This window comes from Macrotis lagotis, chromosome 6 (assembly GCF_037893015.1).
Source record: "Macrotis lagotis isolate mMagLag1 chromosome 6, bilby.v1.9.chrom.fasta, whole genome shotgun sequence".
In the NCBI taxonomy this organism is placed as follows: domain Eukaryota; kingdom Metazoa; phylum Chordata; class Mammalia; order Peramelemorphia; family Peramelidae; genus Macrotis; species Macrotis lagotis.
In genome coordinates, this window is record NC_133663.1 from 187,516,648 (window position 1) to 187,537,039 (window position 20,392).

At 36.3% G+C, this 20,392-nt stretch overlaps 1 protein-coding gene across 2 annotated transcripts in view; it reads left to right on the forward strand.

Annotated features, from left to right (window-relative positions):
- Window positions 1-20,392, forward strand: part of CDC16 (cell division cycle 16) — a 57,822-nt gene that overhangs the window by 22,285 nt on the left and 15,145 nt on the right. For both annotated transcript variants that reach the window (XM_074192131.1, XM_074192130.1), the window contains exons 10-13: window positions 5,980-6,029; window positions 6,836-6,909; window positions 16,457-16,582; window positions 18,182-18,334. In XM_074192131.1, coding sequence (XP_074048232.1) covers window positions 5,980-6,029; window positions 6,836-6,909; window positions 16,457-16,582; window positions 18,182-18,334 — 403 coding nt within the window. The remainder of the gene's footprint in view (window positions 1-5,979; window positions 6,030-6,835; window positions 6,910-16,456; window positions 16,583-18,181; window positions 18,335-20,392) is intronic.

A 20,392-nucleotide genomic window follows, 5' to 3' on the forward strand; every position in this document is an offset into this window, starting at 1 on the left:
TCAAGCATAGTCTACCAACCGATCCCATTCCTCCCCATCTTTCCCTACACTGTAAGATTTCTTTTTGTGCTGCTTTTTTGTAAGATAATTTACCCTATTCTATCTATCTCCCCTTTTCCTCTTCTCCCAGTGTATCCCTCTTTATCAGCCCTTAATTTTGTTTTTATTGGATACATCCCATCATAGTCAACTCGTACAGCTCTTTGTCTATCCTTTAAGTTGCAGGTATATTTTCATGCAGGTATGTAGACAGTTTAAACTTATTGAGTCCCTTATGATTTCTCTTCCCTATTTACCTTTCTCTGTTTCTCTTGGATTTGAAAATCAAATTTTCTATTCAGTCTTTTCATTTGGAATGCTTTAAAGAGTCCTCTATTTCATTAAATGTTCATTTTCCCCTTGAAGGATTATTCTCAGTTTATCTAGGTAAGTGATTCTTGGTTGTAATTCTATCTTCTTGGCCCTCAGTAATATCATATTTTAGGCCCTCTAATCCTTTAATGTGGAAGCTACTACATTTTGTGTTATTCTGACCGACTCCACAATATTTCAATTCTTTCTGACTGCTTGTAATATTTTCTCCTTGACCTGGAGCTTGGAAATTTGGCTATTCCTAGAAGTTTTCATTTAATTTCAATTTCTGTTTCAGCTGCTGGTTCTAAGATATTAGGACAGATTTCTTTAATAATTTCTTGCAATATGATAATGTTGAATGGTTTTCAGGTAGTCCAGTAATTTTGAAATTATCTCTCCTTGATTTATTTTCCAGATCAGTTTTTCCAGTGAGATAATTCACATTTTTTTTTGGGTGGATCTCATTCTTTATGATAAATCCATCACAAAAGTTACTTCCATATTTTTCCACCGTTGCCATTGCTGATCGCAACTCCCTTCTTTCTTATTTCTCCACTACCATGTGCTGTATTTTCTCTCTCCTTTCACTCTTGACTCTACTGTAGGGTCGTTGACTGGCTCAGCAGACAGATCCCTGGTCCTGGGGCCAAGAAGCCCTGAGCCCCCATACCACCCCTTAGGCCCAGAATCCACCTGGCCCTATGGTCCTGGTTAGGCCTTCCAATCCCAGCCCCTTGCAAGAAGTAAGAAAGAAAATGTGTTATATCTGACCACTCTCCCCCTATGGTCCATCCTTTCCTCCTTTATTCACATCCCCACCCCTTCCCCCTGCTCCCCCCTCCTTCTTACTCCAGATTTCTATACCCATTGAGTATATATGCTGTTTCCTCTCCTAGCCACCTCTGATGAGAGCAAAGGTTCCCTTATTCCCCCTTGCCTCCCCCCTTCCATATCATTGCAATAGCTCATTGTAATAAAAAAAAATCTTATTATGTGAAATATCTTGGACTATTCCCCCTCTCCTTTTTTTCTTTCTCCCATTCCATTTTCCTTTTTTTCTATTGACTCCATTTTTACACCATATTTTATCTTCAAATTCAGCTTTCTCCTGTGCTTCAACTATAAAAGCTCTCTCTACCTGCTCTATTAACTGAGAAGGTTCATATGAGTATTATCAGTGTCATTTTTCTATGCAGGAATACCTGCAGTTCATCCTCATTAAGTCCCTCATATTTCCCCCCTCTCCTCCAATCTCCATGCTTCACCTGAGTCCTATATCTGAAGATCAAACCTTCTGTTCAGCTCTGGCCATTCCAAAAGGAACATTTGAAGTTCCCCTGGTTCATTGAAAGTCCATCTTTTTCCCTGGAAGAGGACATTAAGCCTTGCTGGGTAGTTCATTCTTGGCTGCATTCTAAGCTCTTTTGCCTTCCAGTATATTGTATTCCAAGCCCTACGAGCTTCCAATGTAGTTGCTGCTAAGTCCTGTGTGATCCTGACTGCAGCTCCACGATATTTGAACTGTGTCCTTCTGGCTGCTTGTAATATTTTCTCTTTGACTTGGGAGTTCTGGAACTTGACTATAATATTACTAGGGGTTGGATTTTTGGGATCTCTTTCCCTGGGGGATCAGTGGATTCTCTGCTTCTAGAATATCAGGGCAATTTTCTTGTAGTAATTCTTTGAAAATGATGGCAAGGATATTTTCCTGATCCTGACTTTCAGGTATTCCAATAATTTTTAAATTATCTTTCCTAAGTCTGTTTTCCATATCAGTTGTTTTTTCAATGAGATGTTTCACATTTTCTTCTAATTTTTCATTTTTTTGTTTTGAAGTATTGATTCCTGATTTCTGGTAAATTCATCAATCTCCCTGAATTCTATTCTTTGTCTGAAGGATTTGTTCTCCTCAGAGAGTTTCCTTATTTCTTTTTCCATCTGGCCAATTTTGCTTTTTAAAGCATTCTTCTCCTCAATAACTTTTTGAACTGTTTTATCCATTTGACCTAAGCTGGTTTTTAGCATGTTATTTTCTTCAGGATTTTTTTGGATTTCCTTGACTAAGCTGCTGACTTCATTTTCATGTTTTCCTGCATCTCCTTTCTTTTCCCAGTTTTTCTTCCTACTCCCTCATTTGATTTTCAAAGTCCTTTTTGAGCTGTGTCATAGCCTGAGCCCAATTTCTGTTTTTCTTGGTGTCTTTAGATGCAGGAGCTTGTGCTTTCTCATCTTCAGACTGAGTATTTTGATCCTTCTTGGGGTCATTTGCAAAATATTTCTCAATAGTCTCTTCCTTTTGTTTCTCTGCTTGCTCATTTTCTCAGCCTGGGCCTGGTTTTGGGGTGCTTCCTGAGCTTTTGGGACACTCCCACAAGGGTCTCAGTGTGTGAGGCTCTGTTCTCCCTCCTAGTCTGTGAATGAGCATAAGCACCTCCCTCTGCCCCGGGGCTGAGGTGGGGGGGGAGGGCTAGACTAGGATCAGGATCTGAATGTGGTCAGAGCCCCAGAGTCCTGTTCCAGGGGCAGAGGACCGAGCTGGCAGTTTCTCTTCACTCCCCTCCCTCATCTCAATGGGCTCATGCCCTGGAGGCTCCTGCTTACTGCTCAACCTGCTTCTGTTTCCAGGTCTGGGCTGGACCAAGCTGCTCCCTGTGTGCCCCGAGGGCTGGGCTCCACGTGCTGGCTCTGGCAGAGGTCCCCCGCTGTTCCCCCACTTTGTGCTCGGTGCTCCTCGGGGTGCAGCTCAGGAGACTCCTCTGCCCTGGGGCTGCTTCCGGGAGGCTGAAGTTCTTTGGCTCTGGCGGGCCACCCCTCTGATCCTGGGGAATAGAGCCTTTTTGCTCTTTTCCAGGTTACCTTGAGTAGGAGAACTGCCTCACTGGGTCCCTTTGTGGGTTCTGTCTCTCGAAAGTTTAGTTAGAGTCCTTAGCTGATGAGTTTATCAGAGAGCTCCTAAGACTTGATCCCTTCTTGTAGCCATCTTGGCTCTGCCCCCCCCCCCCATTTTCTTATATTTTTTTCATTCTCTTGATTTGAAAAAAAAATTTCTTGATATCTCATGGAGTCATTAATTTCTACTTTCCCATTTCTAACTTTTAAGGAATTTTCTGTAGTGAGTTCTGTCCCTCTTTTTCTATTTGGTCAGTTTTACTTTTTAAGGAATTATTTCTCTAGTGAATTTTGTACACATTTTCCCTTTTTTTTGTGCTTCCTTTTTCAAATGGTTGACTTTTTTTCATGATTCTCTTCCATTATCCATATTTCTTTTCCCAGTTTTTCCTCTATGTCTGTTATTTGATTTTTAAAATCCTTTTTTGAACTCTTTCAAGAATTTGTGTGTGTGTGTGTGTGTGTGTGTGTGTGTGTGTGTGTGTGTGTTGGGGGGTGGGTTGTATACAATTTACGTTTTTCTGTGAGGCTTTTACTTCTAGTTGTTTTGACATTGGCATCCTCTTCTGAGTTTGTGTTTTGATCTTCTCTGTCTCTATAATAACTTTCTATGGTCAAGTTCTTTTTCTGTTGTTCACTCACTTTTCCAGTGTTGGGCTCTGCTTCTGAGGTAACGGGGGCATTGTCCCAAACAGTGTTGATTTCAGAGCTATTTCCAAGGTAGAATGATGTAAGAAGAAGTGTGGTCATTGTTCTCTTGACCTGTGCTCTATGACTCACAAGAAGTTCTGTCTTCCACCAGGAAACTGTGGCCAGGGCCCCTATTCCTATTCAGCTTCGAGTTTTATAATGTACTAATGCAGCTCCTTGCCCTGGGCCTGAGACCCAGGTCTCTGAATGGGCAATGCACAGTCTTGCACCAGCACCAGCAAAGTGTATGTCCCCTTTAATCTCCTTATGACTAGTTTTTTGATCCCCTTACCATCTGTGACCTGAGAGCACTGTAAGTCACCCCCCACCAATTCATTTGCCCCCCAGGACCTGTGCTGGTTTTTCTGACCTACTAGTTTGCTGGGACTCTACCTGTGTTGAACTCTATAACATTCTTGTCCCACTGAGATAGACCTTTCCTGTTGAACTATTAAAATTTCTTGAACTGAAAAATTATTTCAACCAGTACTTTTGTTGATTCTGCTGTTCTGGAATTCATTTTCCTCTGCCATCTTGAAACTCACTATTTTTTTTAATAGTATAGTTTTTCAATTAAATGTAAAGAGATTTCAACATTCATTTTTGTGATTTTTGAGTTTTAAATTTTCCTTCTCCCCTCCTTTTCCTCCCCATTTCTTAGGGCAGTGAGCAATCATGTTTCTATATTATGTTATAAAAGAAAAATTAGAACAAAAGGGAAAAATCATGAGAAAGAAAAAGCAAATTACATAAAGTGAAAATAGTATGCTTTGATCTGTATTCAGACTCCATAGTTCATTTTCTGAGTGTCAATGACATTTTCCATCACCAGTGTCTTTAATCACTGTTTTGCTGAGAGAAGAGCTAAGTCTGTCAGTCAGTCATCAAACAGTGTTACTGTTAATATGCACAATGTTCTTCTGCTTTTTCTGTTCATTTCACTTAGCTTCAGTTCATGTAAGTTTTTTCAGGTTTTTTGGAAACCCATCTATCCATTATTTCTTTAAAAAGCAATTTTATTCCATTATATTCATCTACTACAACTTGTTCAGTCTTTATTCAGTTGATGGGCATCTGCCTTAATTTCTGATTCTTTGCCCCCACAAAAAGAACTTCTGGAAATCATTTTGTATATGCTTTGTACATGTGAGTCTCTTTCCTTTTTTATGCTCTCAGCCCATAGCTTTCCACAAGGCCATATTTTTTTAATGACTTTTTAAAAATATATATATTTATTTAAGGCAATGGGGTTAAGTGACTTGCCCAAGGTCACACAGCTAGGCAATTAATAAGTGTCTGAGGCCATATTTGAACTGAGGTCCTCCTGGCTCCAGTACTGATGCTCTATCCATTGCACCACTTAGCTACTCTTAAAATGACTTTTTTTTTAAGTCTTTTACAAACTGTTTACGAGGAGTTTCTCCATTTCATAGATAAATGTAAAGCATACCTAGAAGGGAAGATTGTAACTTTCTACTTGACTAAAGTAGAGTTTTGTTTCCCATAAAAAACAATGTACTCCTCCTATTGGTTCAAATATAGGCCATGCTTCTCTTCTCAACTTCCTTTTTTAAAAAAACTGACTTTGATTGGATTTTGTCTCTCCTATTTCTTTATGCCTCTGCCAAGAGCTAGGGATTTAATTTGGATTTTTCATACTAAGCTTTTCTTGGCACAATACCTGAATATAGCTTTGTGAATTGATTATTCTTCTGCCCATATACTTCTTTTAATTCTCCCATAGTACCTGCTTGCTATAACTATACATCAGGTCTTGGTCCCCTCTCTACCTAGCGTGAAGCAATTCCAGCCTGTAAGTAAATCTGCCTAAATCTTTCAACTTAATCTTTTAAATAAGGTAATTGATTATTTGTAATCATTTTTCATTTTAAACCTGTTTTTTCCTTTTAATGAGATCTTATTTTAGATATGGCCTATATTTATACCAATGTGGTATTTTAATATGAAGTATGTTTAGTAATAAAGGGGAAAATACTTAATATTTTAATATTTGACATGAATAATTTTCTTTTTTTTTCTATACAGAGCTTTTCTATCTCTCTCATAAATTGGTGGATTTATACCCTAGTAATCCTGTAAGTTATATATGTATGTCTACAGTTTTTACAGTTGAAATATATTAAAATTTTGCAACTTAAAGTTAGAAAAGCTTAAATTCATAATCAAGTAGTAATTTTTTTTTTGAATAAAATTTTATACCTGATTATCTTGTTTCCTAACTATTCAATGTTTATAAGTTGGAACTTTAGACACTACATTAACTGCTTCAAGTATAACTTGGCATGCTAAAACAACAACTTATTGATCCAAAAGTGTCAGGAATGATAACTGAAGACCAGGAGAAAAAAAAGGGATTTTAGGTCAGAACACTTCAAATACACGGGTTAGGGATCACTATCTGATAGGAGCCAGAAATCAGAATTACAGGAAAAGGTAATGCTGGTAGCAAATAATATAATTGGGATTGGAATCATTAGAGAAATTAATCAGCTTAGATCTAGAATCCCAAGGTCAAAATTCCAAATTGAAAGAAGGTTCAAAACAGGGTAGTTAAGTAGTGCGGGTCAGGATGCCATTACAATATAGGCTGATGGCAAAATAGTGAATTCTTTAGGCTCTCTCCTTTTTTCTATAGAGAGAGCATAATGTTTTGTGTCGTCAGGCTCCAAAGGAAATATGGACCAGCAGATCTCTCTGTCCTCCTTTTATCAAGATTTTATACCTGTCAAACAGGTTCTGATACAGTTATTTCTAACTCCCACTTGGGATCTAACTTAGGTGCCAAAAGAATATGATTCAAATTGTGCTTTTATTTAATTGCTTAGATTTGTATTGTAGATCTATTCCACCTCTGGTAATCGTCAGTTTTGAATTTATTTAGGTATCTTGGTTTGCAGTAGGATGTTATTATCTAATGGTTGGACACAAAAATGAACATGCCAGAAGATATCTCAGGTATGTGTTTATGTCATCAATTCATGGCAAAGTTCACAAGTACCATTTTTTTTTAATTTAAAGTTTTGGTTTTTTATTTTAAACTTAACACTAAAATTTCATTGTCATATGTGCAGCAGAAAATAATTCTGTATGAAACTGAATCTCTATTTGATACTTTTTCTCTTTAAAGTATATAATTTATAACTATTAACTACCAAAACTTTACTGCTTTTCTGTTCTTCGTCCTGAACTTTCTGTTCTCTTCTGTGCATATTTTAAAAATGTTACAATGATTCTTTTTTTTCTTACATTACTATTTCTAACCTGCTTCTTCCCTCTACATTCACCCCAACTGAGGGACAGAAAGGGGCAAGAATTGTTAACAAATAAACATGATTAAGCAAAATGAAACCACTTAGTAATAACCATGTCTGAAAGTGTGTTTTTCTGCTTCTTGGTCTGTCACCTTAAGAGATGGATAGAATACTGCACCATATTAGGCTCCCTGGGGATATTTCATTGATGATTGTGTTAATCAAAGTTCTTAAACATTTCATTTATTTTTCTGGCTGTGTATAAAATGTTCTCCCAGTCTTCCTCACATTCATCTGTATGATAATTTCTTCTTTTTTAATACTCTGCTCTTTTCTCTCTTAAAGCCTTCAAAAGAAACCAATCCACTCTTATGACCTCAGTTTCTCTTCCTCAGTGTCTTTTGAAGACATTAATGTTCTAACTAAACACCTGTTCCTTCTCTTATAATATTAGTACTATGTAATTTCAATTCCTCAAATAAATAATCTCTTTCTAGGTTTCTCTGGACTCTTATGTTTGCATTTTAAACTTCATATTCAGCTCTGATCTTGTCATCAGAAATGCTTAAAATCTTCTATTCCATTAAAAATCCCTTGTTCCCTTGTAGCTTTACTGAGTGATCATACTAAGCTTTTGTGTTAAATTGATGTTACATGGATATCACCCTCTCTAGAGGATCCTTCCCTCCCCCTTTACAGCTCGGTGACCCTGAAAGCCCTGAGCAGCTTCAGTGCCTGGGCCCCTCGGTCTGAGCTGCTTCAGTTACATAAGAAGAGAACCCCTGGCACAAGACTACACCAGTGCTACTGCTAGCCATCACCAACAGAGTCAGAGTCAGAGCTGTTTGCATCTCAGGGAGTCAAATTTGCAGAATATGAATTATGTAATAGCATAACTGTCTTTTTACCTTTTGCCTTTTCAAATATTGTGTTCCAGAATCTTTAGGGTTTTTTTGTTTTGTTTTTTTAAATTTTTTATCAGGTCTTGTTTGATAACTGACTGTGGCTTATTACTAGGATTGTTTATTTCTGTTTTTTTTTAATAATGATTTAAGTTTATTTATTTTTTTAAATTTGAGGCAGTTGGATTAAGTGACTTGCCCAAGACCACACAACTAGGCAATTATTAAGTGTCTGAGGCCGATTTGAACTTAGGTCCTCCTGATTCCAGGGCCACTTCTCTATTCACTGCACCACCTAGCTGCCCCAAATTATTTATTTCTAGAAGGTTGTGGTATTTCTCTAGATTTTATTTTTGATATTCTTCTGCGATTCCTTTGAGGAGGTGTTTAGATTTTTTCTATCTTTATTTTGCCCTCTGGTTCCAAGGAGAACTAGGCATTTATATGATTTCTTGAAATATGGCATGTTTTTTTTTTAAACTGGTTTTTTGAGTAGTCCAATGATTCTTCCATTATTTCTCTTTAACTTGTTTTAAGGGCAGTTGTTTCATTTCCAAGATCAGATATCTTTGTTTAACTATATTATTTTGTTTTAATAGGACTTCCTCTTCCATAACTCATTTATTTCTGTTTGATCTGTTCTATTTTTCATGGATTCCATTTTTTGGGTGAGATTTATCACCTTTCCTAAGCTATATGCTTCCAGTCTTTTCTCCAGAGCTTTTATTATTATTTTAAAAATCTCTTCATTTCCCTTTGGTATTCATATAGTCCTTGTGAGAGCTTAATTTTTTTTTTCAGTCTCTGTTGGCAGTTTTTGTGGAATTAGGTTTGCAATAATGTTTTGGTAATGATTGATATTTTCTTTAATTTACTAATTTTTCCAGGTTTAGTTTCAGAATTGGATCAAACCTTTTTGTTTGATCTTGCTGCACTTGTACATTGGGTGATCTGTCTTACTTGGTCTTGCCCTGGGTGATCTGTGAGTTTCAGAGATCTCCAAGGCATCTCAGAAGAGCGTTAAGGATCTTAGTGTCCTTTATCCTAGATTTTCCCAGTCAGAATGCTGCAGCACCATGCTAGGTGCTACATGCTAAATTTCTGAGGCTTCTAAGGCCCCCACCCTGTAGCTTTCTGAACACCCTGGGACTTTTTCATTTTTTAGGAAAATCTCCCACTCTTGCTGCCTCCAGACATGGGACCTTAGAAGTTATCACTGAAGTTTTACATTAGTCTCTTAATCGCTATTCAATCTAATTCATACTTAAGAGTTTAGCTGGAGAAGGTTTGTAGCAGATAAATGACCTGCCTCTGCTTCAAGCAGCCACCTTGATTATAAACTTCTCCATTGATATGTTTTCAAGGAAAGTATTTTATTGGAGCATTTTTTCTTAGTGCAATTAAGTGCTCAAAGAGCAATTTGAAAGACTAGAAACTTAATTCAGCCATTACTGAGTATCTTAGTACTGTGCCTATATACTATGGAGAATTAAGATACAGTCCTTCCTCTTAAGGTTTTTTTCCTTGGAAATTTTTGGACTGTATCTGGTCCTTTGATGCCATCATTATATGGAATAACCAGTCCTATTAGAATTACTTCCACCAATGCAACTTAGCTATAACTTACCATCTTAGAGAGTTGATAGAAATACTGAGAGATTAAGCTACTTCTCCATGATTACATGGCTTCTGTGTTTAGAGATAGATCTTGAACCCAAGTCTTCCTGACCTCAAAACTAACTATGCATTGTACCATACTTTATAGATGTAAAAAAACAGAATTATATAAACTAGTACTAGAAGTTGCCATTCATATTCAAATAGATATTAAACCATCATTAATAATACAAATATACTGAGTTGTCAGCTTTACCTTTTCTGCTTCTTATATTAGCACCCAACCTCCAAACCATAGTCATTGCCTCCACAAATCCATTTGATTGTCATTGATTCTTTTCCATAACATCCATTTATTCCTTTAATTTCTGTTTCATTTCTACTACCCTATATCAAGATCTGGGACTAATGGCTACTCTTGGACTAGCACTCCTTTTAATTAGTCTATCTCCTTGCTTCTTCTCCCTTTGCATCTGTCACCTGAGTAATTTTTCTAACAAATGCTTTGATTATATCATATCTCTCTTAAAAAACCCATAGTGGTTTTCCCTATTGCATATTAAATAAACTTTACATTCCTTATTCTTGATCAGCAAGTCCCTCTACATTTCCTACTTTCTCTTACTTTTCTTTCTTATTTCACATCCCTTCCCTTTTCCTGGAAGCAATTAGTTGATGTAGTATATGTGTGAAGAGAGAGAGAGATAGTTGGATTTGGAGTCAAATGGACCTGATTTTGAATTCTAGTTGTGTGACCCTGACAAGTCATTTAGCCTTTTTGAACCTCAGTTTCCTCACCTGTAAAATGAGGATTGGATTGTTCTGACGATTAAATGGTTACATTTATAAAGTTCTTTGCCAAACTTTAAAGCTCTTTTTAAATGTGTAGCTATTAGTAATTATTTACTTTTCTTTCCTGAGCAAACTGAACCAACCACTGTTTCTCATTCCTATTCTTTTTTCAAGTCTCCAAGCCTTTTCTCTTATCTTTTCTCTATTCAGTCAATCTGTTTGTAAACAGTTAAGTGATACTATTTGTCAGATGTTGTATTAAACACTAGTGGTACAAGAAGAGGCAAAAGATAGCTTAATCTAGAATGGGTATAATTGTGGTTTTTATCTTGAAACAAGGGTGAATTAATACCATAGAATTGCAACATTAAAAGAGATCCTCCGGAGTGGCTAGGTGACACAGTGGATAGAGCACCGGCCTTGGAGTCAGGAGTCCCTGAGTTCAAATCCGGCCTCAGACACTTAATAATTACCTAGCTGTGTGGCCTTGGGCAAGCCACTTGACCCCATTTGCCTTGCAAAAAACCTTTAAAAAGAGAGAGAGAGAGAGAGAGAGAGATCCTCATAAGTTATATCATCTAATCTTTTCCATGACATTATTCTTTTTTTTTTTAGATTTTTCAGGGCAATGGGGTTAAGTGGCTTGCCCAAGGCCACACGGCTAGGTAATTATTAAGTGTCTGAGGCCGGATTTGAACTCAGGGACTCCTGACTCCAAGGCCGGTGCTCTATCCACTGCGCCACCTAGCTGCCTCCATGACATTATTCTTAAGTGACCACAATCCCTGACAAATAGACAGAGGACTTCTTGTGCTCATTGAGGTACCCTTTCACGTTTTATTAACTCTGCTCCCTAAATATGTGTATATATAGGAAAAGAGACAGAGGATCATAATTGATAGAACATTGGTCTTGGAGCTAGGAAGACCCAAGTCCTGCTTCTAAGAAATACTAGCAAGTCACATAATATTTTAGTGCACTAAACAACATTCTAGATCCTAAATTGCATAGGAGATGTACTATTGGTTGAGGAAATTCCTCATCGAGAATCTACATAAGTTAAATCACAAATCTGGTCCCTATTCCTAGTCTCTCTATCTGAGATAGATCAAAAAAGGGTAAGGGGGTGGGGTGTGAGAGAGAGAGAGAGAGAGAGAGAGAGAGAGAGAGAGAGAGAGAGAGAGAGAGAGTGTGTGTGTGTGTGTGTGTGTGTGAAGTGCTAATTATCTGATGTGGAATTTGAGCCTCCTGATTCCAAGACTAATGTTTTATCCACTGTACTGGTGAGTTTGAATCCAACCTCAGACACTTGATACTCACTAGCTGTGTGACCTTGAGCAAGTCACTTAATTCTGATTGCCTGACATGCAGGGCATCTCCAATCATCCTGATCCATATCTGGCCACTAGATCCAAATAGTTCTGGAGGAATAAGTACACAGCACCCCCCTGTTCAAATCCAATTCATGTGCTTGTCATGGCATCATCTCCCTTATGCCATGGCATATATTAGTGAATGAGTTTAAGTATCTCTCTTAAAAAAACTTGCTAATACATCCAGTATCCAGTAGTATTTCACAATCATACTGTGAAATAAAAGTTGCTCCATTAACATATAAATATACTGGAAAGTTTATTGAGTATGCTAAACATTCAACTGATATCTTGAAAATTTTGGTAGTTGAAATATTACTCCAGAATCATGTTTTAATTTTTTACTTAGTGAACTTTCCGCAGTGTAAAAGAATGATAATAAATTCAAAATGAATGAAACTCAAATAGATGAGAGTTTCCTCTTTCATTAATTGCTTCTTTGGTATGGGCTGTACACTGAGTTTTTGTGAGCTTTTTTTAAAAAAAAACATTAAAAAAGTTTAAAGAAGTGAGCATAGTTTGTTTTGCTCTGCATTCAGACTTCATAGTTTTTTCTCTGGATGTGGATAACATTTTCCATAATAGGTCTTTCAAGATTGTCCTGGATCAGTGAACAGCAGAGAGGAGCTGCATTCATCTTAGTTTTGTCAATTTACAATGTTGCTGTTGTTGTGAACAATGTTCTCCTAGTTCTAGAACTAGCATTAGTTTATGTAGGTCTTTTCATGCTTTTCTAAAGTCTGACCATTCATGATTTCTTACAAAACAATAGTACTCTATTACATTCATATACCATAATTTGTTCAACCATTTCTCAATTGATGGACATCCCATCAATTTCTAATTCTTTGCTATTGCAAAGAGAACTGCTATAATTTTGTACTTGTGGGTCTTTTCCCTTTTTTTATGATCTCTTGGGGATCTAGACTTAGTAGTGGTATTGCTGGATCAAAAGGTGTGCATGGTTTTATTGTCCTCTGGTCACAGTTCCAAATTACTCTTGAGAATGGTTGTGGATCATTTCACAATTTTACCAACAATGCATTAGTATCCCAATTTTCCTACATCCTCTCCATCATTGATCATTTTCCATTTTTGTCATCTTAACCAATCTGATAAGTGTGAAATGGTACCTCAGAGTTGTTTTAATTTGTGTTTCTCTAATCAGTAATGTTTTAGAGTATTTTTTATATGACTATGACTTTAATTTCTTCATCTGAAAACTGCCTGTTCATATTCTTTGACCATTTACAAATTGGAGAATGACTCATAATCTTATAAATTTGATTCAATTCTCTATATTCTAAATTGAAATGAGTCCTTTATCAGAAACACTAGCTGTGAAATTTGTTTCCCAACTTTCTGAATTCCTTCTAATCTTAACTACATTGGATTTGTTTGTGCAAAACTTTTTAAATTTAATATCAGCACAATCATCCACTTTGCATTTTATAATGTTCTCTACCTCCTGTTTGGTCATAAACATAATCCTCTCCATAGATTCAACACATACTATTTCTTGTTCTCTTAATTAGTCTGTGGTATAAACTCTTATGTCTAAATCTTGTACCCATTCTGACTTTATTTTGGTATAGGGTGTATTGAGATATTGGTCTGTGCCTAGTTTTTGCCATACTTTTCAATTTTCCCAAAATTTTTGTTAAATAATAAGTTCTTATTGCAGAAACTCTTGCTAAGCAAGTTACAGGGAATCATAGACAGCAAAACTATTTTGGTGGGAACCTCAACCTCCCTCTCTCAGAGTTAGATAAATCTAACCACAAAATAAACAAGATGGGAATTAAGGTGAATAGAATTTTTAAAAAGTTAGATATGATAGATCTCTGAAGAAAATTGAATGGGGATAGAAAGGAATATACCTTTTTCTCTGTGGTACCTGGCACCTATACAAAAATTATCAATTTGCTAGAGCATAAAAACTTTACAACCAAATGTCAAAAGGAAGAAATATTAAATGCATCCTTTTTAGATCATGATGCAATAAAAATAAAAATTTGGGCCATCCGAAGATAAACTAGATTTTAAAGAATGGGTGGATCAAACAAGTTAGAAGTAATCAACAATTTCATCAACAACAATGAAACAGCATACCAAAACTTACGGGATGTAATCAAAGCAGTGTTTAGGAGAAATTTTATAACTCTAAATGCTTATATGATTAAAATAGAGAAAAAAGATCAATGAATTGGGAATGCAACTTAAAAAGCCTAGGAAAAAGAACAAATTTAAAATCCCCAATTAAATGCCAAATTAGAAATTCTGAAGATCAAAGGAGAAACTAATAAAATTGAAAGTTAGAAAACTATTAAAACAATAAATAAAACACAGAGTTGGTTTTATGGAAAAAAAAGAAATAAAATAGATAAGCCTTTGTTTAATCTGATTAAATAAAGGAAAAAAAACAAATTTACTAGTATCAGAAATGAAAAGAGTGAACTCACTACCCATGTGAGTTCAGCTGTATGTCAACAGTTCTTACAGTATAAGTGAAATGGATGAATATTTACGAAATTACAAACTACCCAATATGAAATAAAATACTTAAATAATAACTCCATTTCACAAAAACAAAATGAAGAAACCATCAATAAATTCCCTAAGAAAAAATCTCCTGTGTTAGATGTTACAGGTGAATTCTACCAAATATTTAAAGAATAATTAATTCCAATTTTATTTGAAAAAATTAGGTAAAGAGGGAGTTCTGCCAAATTCCTTTTTATGACCACTAACATGAGACTGATAACCTAAAACCAGGAAGAACCAAAACAAAAAAAAATTATAGATCAATTTCCACATTGAATATTGATGTGAACAGATTGCAACAGTAAATCACCAGGATGAAGTAGGATTTCATACTAAATACACAGGATTGTTCAATATTAGGAAGACAACATAATTGACCGTATCAATAACAAAATTAACAAATCATATGATTATCTCAAGATATAGTGAAAAAAACCTTTGACATAGGCTGTTCTCTTCTATTAAAAACACCCTTTCTATTAAAAACCCTAGACAACATAGGAATAATGGAATTTTCCTTAAAATGATAAGTAGTATCTATCTAATGCCATCAACAAACATAGGTAATGGGGATAAACTACCAGCATTTCCAGTAAGATCAGGGCTGAAACAAGGATGCCCATTATCACCTCTCTTACTATTGTATTAGAAATATTAGCTTTAGCAATATGAGAAGGAAAAAGAAATTGAAGGAATTCGAATAAGCAATGAGGAAACCAACTTTGACTCTTTTGTAGATGATATGATATACTCAGAGAACCCTAGAAAATCAACTTAAAAAGTACTTGAAACAACTAACAGCTTACAGCAGTTGTAAAATAAACTCACATAAATCATCAGCATTTGTATATATGTCTGAACAAAAACCAAGAACAAGAGATAGAAAGAGAAGTTTCATTTACAATAACTGTAGACAGCATAAAGTACTTGGGAATCTACCTCCCAATGCAAACCCAGAAACTATATGAACACAATAACAAAATGCTTTTCACAAAGTTAACTCTAAACAATTGGAAAAATGTCAATTACTCATGGATAAACTGAGCAAATATAATAAAAATGACAATTCTACTCAAATTACTCAGTCTGAACTTGCTTTTTTTCTTTTTCTTTTTCTTTTTTTTTTGCAAGGCAATGGGGTTAAGTGGCTTGCCCAAGGCCACACAGCTAGGTAATTATTAAATATCTGAGGGTGGATTTGAACTCAGGTACTCCTGACTCCAGGTGCTCTCTCCACTATGCCACCTAGCTGCCCCCTAAACTTGTTCTTTAAAAAATATTTTGATATTTTGAAAAAATATTTCATTATACTTACATACTTTTAGTTTTTATAAAATGAGGCATAATTTTTATATTTTATGCCTTTAAAAAACATTCTGAGGGTCTTTCATTAGAATGTCAAAAAAAGTTCATAATAGAGAAAAGGTTAAGAATCACAGGTATAGAAGGATTTTAAATATCAGCTTTTGTTTTTCTTGCTGTCTCATATAAATGGACAGCTAAGTGCAGCAGTAGACCTAGAGTCAGGAAGACTTGAGTTCATTTCTGACCTCAGATACTTATAAGCTTTCTGACTCTGGGCAAGTCACTTAATTCTGCATTCCTCGGTTTCCTCATCTGTGAAATGACTTGAAGGAAATGAGAAAGGACTCCAACATCTTTGCCAAGAAAATGCCAAATGGGGTCACAAAGAGTCAGATACAACTGAACAACAACTCGTGTTAATAATGGCACCTAAACTGTTTTAAAAAGGAAAGAATTTCAGATTGAAGATGAAAAGAGAGAGCATTCTTGCTTTAATGAAGGCATTGAGGCAGAGGAATGTTAGAATGAGAATCAAGGAGGACCTTATAATATAATTCATTTGGAATAGAGAATGTGTGAAGGGGAAATAAGATTAGATATATATTTTGAAGAACTTTAAATGTTAGCTACAGAGTTTATTTTATCCCATAATTAATAGGTCTTTGTCCAGTTACTGATAAGTTGACAAATTTATACTAATTTAATGAATTTATTTTAGTAAAGCTACAACACTTGAAAGAACCTATGGACCAGCATGGATAGCATATGGACATTCATTTGCAGTTGAAAGTGAGCATGACCAAGCAATGGCAGCTTATTTCACAGCAGCACAGCTGATGAAAGGGTATGTGCCAAGCAAACTGAACAGTTTAATGAAGAAACTATGTTTGTCTTAACTGCATGTTACTGTTTGGGTACTAGACTATTATGCAATAGTTTGTGATCAATAAAATAAACTTCATGTAAAAGGAACTGATTAGGGAAATCTTCCTTGCAAGACTTTAGGTTTTGGCGGCCATCTCTGAAGCTGTGGTATGGGGAAAATGCAATAGATTTGGGCTGGAATGACCTCAGTTCAGCACTAGCTTTGATGCTCATTTGTTCTAGCAAGACCTTTCAGGGCCTTGGTTTCCTCATCTGTAATAAGGAAGGAATTGACTACATGATCTTTGAGGTTCCTTTTTTAGCTCTACAGCCAGTTCCAGTATCTCTTCTCTTTTTTTTTTTTTTAAGGTTTTTGCAAGGCAAATGGGCTTAAGTGGCTTGCCCAAGGCCACGCAGCTGGGTAATTATTAAGTGTCTGAGACCGGATTTGAACCCAGGTACTCCTGACTCCAGGGCCAGTGCTTTATCCACTACGCCACCTAGCTGCCCCCAGTATCTCTTCTCTTACAAGAAATAGTGAGCAAGAGTAAGAGGGATTCACTATCTACATTCTAAATCATTGATATAATTTAGATGTTCCCAAGAAAGAGAACAGTGGAACATTGAGGGTAGAGAGTAGGACATAATGTTTAATTTTTAACCATGTTGATTTTGAGGTGTTGGGAGGATGTTTAGGTGAAAATGTATTTGGAACTCTGATTTGCAGATAAAAGTAGGAAACTAGTGTCCATAGAGGTGATAAAGTCATGAGATTGTTAAGGAAATGTAAACAGAGAAAGATCTTAGGATGGCACCTTTAAGACTGAGCATATAATTGTCATCCTGGAGATGGCAGAAGGGTCAGATGGGTCAGATGGAGAAGGGTCAGAAGTGACAGGAAGTAAAGGAAGTATATTATTTTCTTAAGAAGTTGGGAAAATAGGGGTGGCTAGGTGGTGTAGTGGACAGAGCACCGGCCCTGGAGTCAGGAGTACCTGGGTTCAAATCTGCCCTCAGACACTTAATAATTACCCAGCTGTGTGGCCTTGGGCAAGCCACTTAACCCCATTTGCCTTGCAAAAAAAAGCAACAAACTAAAAATAAAAGAAGTTGGAAAATAAATTAAGAAATGGGAGTTATCTGGAGAAGAAAGGACTTTCTAGGAAAAGGAAAGACATGAATGCTTCATGAAGGAAACTTGCAAGGTGAGGTAATAGATCAACCATCTAAAGGAAATAAGATATATCAGAGCAGTCACAAAAATAGAAACGAGCATGGCTTGTTCAGGATATTATAAGTTGAATTGTAGACTAATTTTGTAGATGTGTTATGCTAAGGAGTAATAGAAAATAAGATGGAATTTAATAATGTCCATTATCTTAATGTAAAAATAGTATAGATCTAGATATAGGCTATTTCATAAACTATCAGGCTTCATGTGAGTAGGTTGAAATTCCTAGTTATTGGTTTGATGTTTGAATTATTTTTTTAAAGAAAAATCTGTGTAGATGATTTTCTATTAGGTTATTAAGTTACTGCATTTGTGCAATTAAATGCATGACTTTTAACATTGTTTTAGGTGTCACTTACCAATGCTGTATATTGGATTGGAATATGGTTTGACCAACAACTCAAAGTTGGCTGAAAGATTTTTCAGCCAAGCTTTAAGTATTGCACCTGAAGATCCTTTCGTTATGCATGAGGTTGGAGTGGTTGCATTTCAAAATGGAGAGTAAGTATGTAAAGATAAAAAACATAGCACCAAATAGTTCTTTTTCTAAATTCATCAAAACCTTGATCAAATAGAAATTAATCTAATTCTCCATTCTGAATTTCACTTTTAGAAGAAAGACATGACAAAGCAAGCTGGCATAATACAACCAGTCTAAAAATAATAGTTTTTGGGCCTCATATTTATTAACCCAATTGCCATTTTTTATAACCTTGAAAGTCCTATTCACTCAACATTGATGTTCACAATGTTGAATCAGAAGTAGTTTAATTCTCAATCATCCAGAATAATTTTGCTTATGTTAATTTTTTTGTATTTACTTATTGAATTTTGTAATATTACATTTTAAAGATAGTTTTGGTTGAAACAAAAGATTACTGTTATCTGCTTTTTCTGTTCATCTCAGGGCTAATCAAAACAAACACAATCTCTGAGTGTTTATCTTTAATAAAATATTTTATAAACTAAAGAAAAGGTATAATCTCAAATTCATATTTACTAAATTATTATCCCTTCATCATTATATTTTTCTAATTTTTTAAAAACATCAGTATAGAGGGGATGGAGCCAAGATGGCAGTGTGAAGGCAGGAATTTCCAGTCCCCCCCCCAAAAAAAAACCTCCAAAAGCCATAAAATTAGGACTCCAACCAAAATCTAGAGGGGGTAGAACCCACAGAAAGACTATATGAAGCAATCTTCTAGCCTAAGACAACTTGGTGAATCTGCAGGAAAGGTCTGTTCCACTAGGACCAGGGGTTGGAAAACAGCCTGGGCCGCAGGGCTGTACTAGAACAAGCCAGCTCCAGCCTTCCAGTGGGGGACCTGGGTCCCTGGGGACACCTCGATCCATGGCAGTGGGACCAGTTTCCAGATCCCTTGGCCCAGGCATCACTGGGGACAGCTTGGAGGGTTGGTGAGAGAGCTCTGCTGCACCAAAGTGAGTAGAACCTGGGTCAGTGCTGGTCTCAGAGCAACTCTGCTTCAGGAACCTGCGGAGTCACCCACCAGCTGCTTCCAGAATTCTCAGCTCACAGATGGTAAGGGGGTGGGGCGAAAGTCAGCAGAGGTCTCTCTGCTATCCCTGGGGCAGGACTCTACTGCTTTGCTCATATTCAGTTCCAGGTTGCAGTCTGGGCCCCTATACTTCTGTAGAGGAACAAGGACCCTTCTCACAAGTCCAGGGCAGAGGGAAGTGCTTATGGTCCACAGACCAGAACACAGACCAGGAGAGCAGTCAGAGTCTCTCAAAAGACCTTGAAGGAACTAAGGTCCTTGTGAGATGTCCCAATAACAACTCAAAATGAGCAAACAACAGAAAGAGAAGAACCTAACCATATGAATTTACTTTGGTCCCGTGGAGGATCAAAGTAGATAATCAGAAGATAACATAGTCCAAGCTTCTGTATCCAAAGCCTCTAAGAAAAGTAGGAAATTGTCTTAGGCTATAGAAGAGCTCAGAAAAATCTTTGAAAAGGAAGTAAGGGGGGGTGGCTAGGTGGTGCAGTGGATAAAGCACCGGCTCTGGAGTCAGGAGTACCTGGGTTCAAATCCAGTCTCAGACACTTAATAATTACCTAGCTGTGTGGCCTTGGGCAAGCCACTTAACCCCATTTGCCTTGCAGAAACATAAAAAAAAAGCAAGTAAGGGAGGGAGAGGAAAAATTGGGAAGAGAAATAAGAGTGATGCAGAAAAATCATGAAAAACAAAGTCAGCAACTTGGTTGAAGGAGATACAACGAAACATCGAAGAAAATAATATACTAAAAACCAATTTGGGTCAAATGGAATAAAAACAGTTCAAAAGACAAATGAGAAGAATGCCTTAAAAAACAGAATTGGCTAGTTGGAGATAAAAAGTTCTCTGAAGAAAATAACTCCTTCAAATGTAAAATGGAACTAAAGGAAGCTGATGGCTACGAGAAATCAAGAATCAACAAAAAACCCAAATGAATGGAAAACTAGAAGAAATTGTGAAGATCTCATTGTAAAAACAGATCCATGAGAGATCTATGAGAGATCATTTAAAAATTACTGGGCTACCTGAAAGTCATGACCA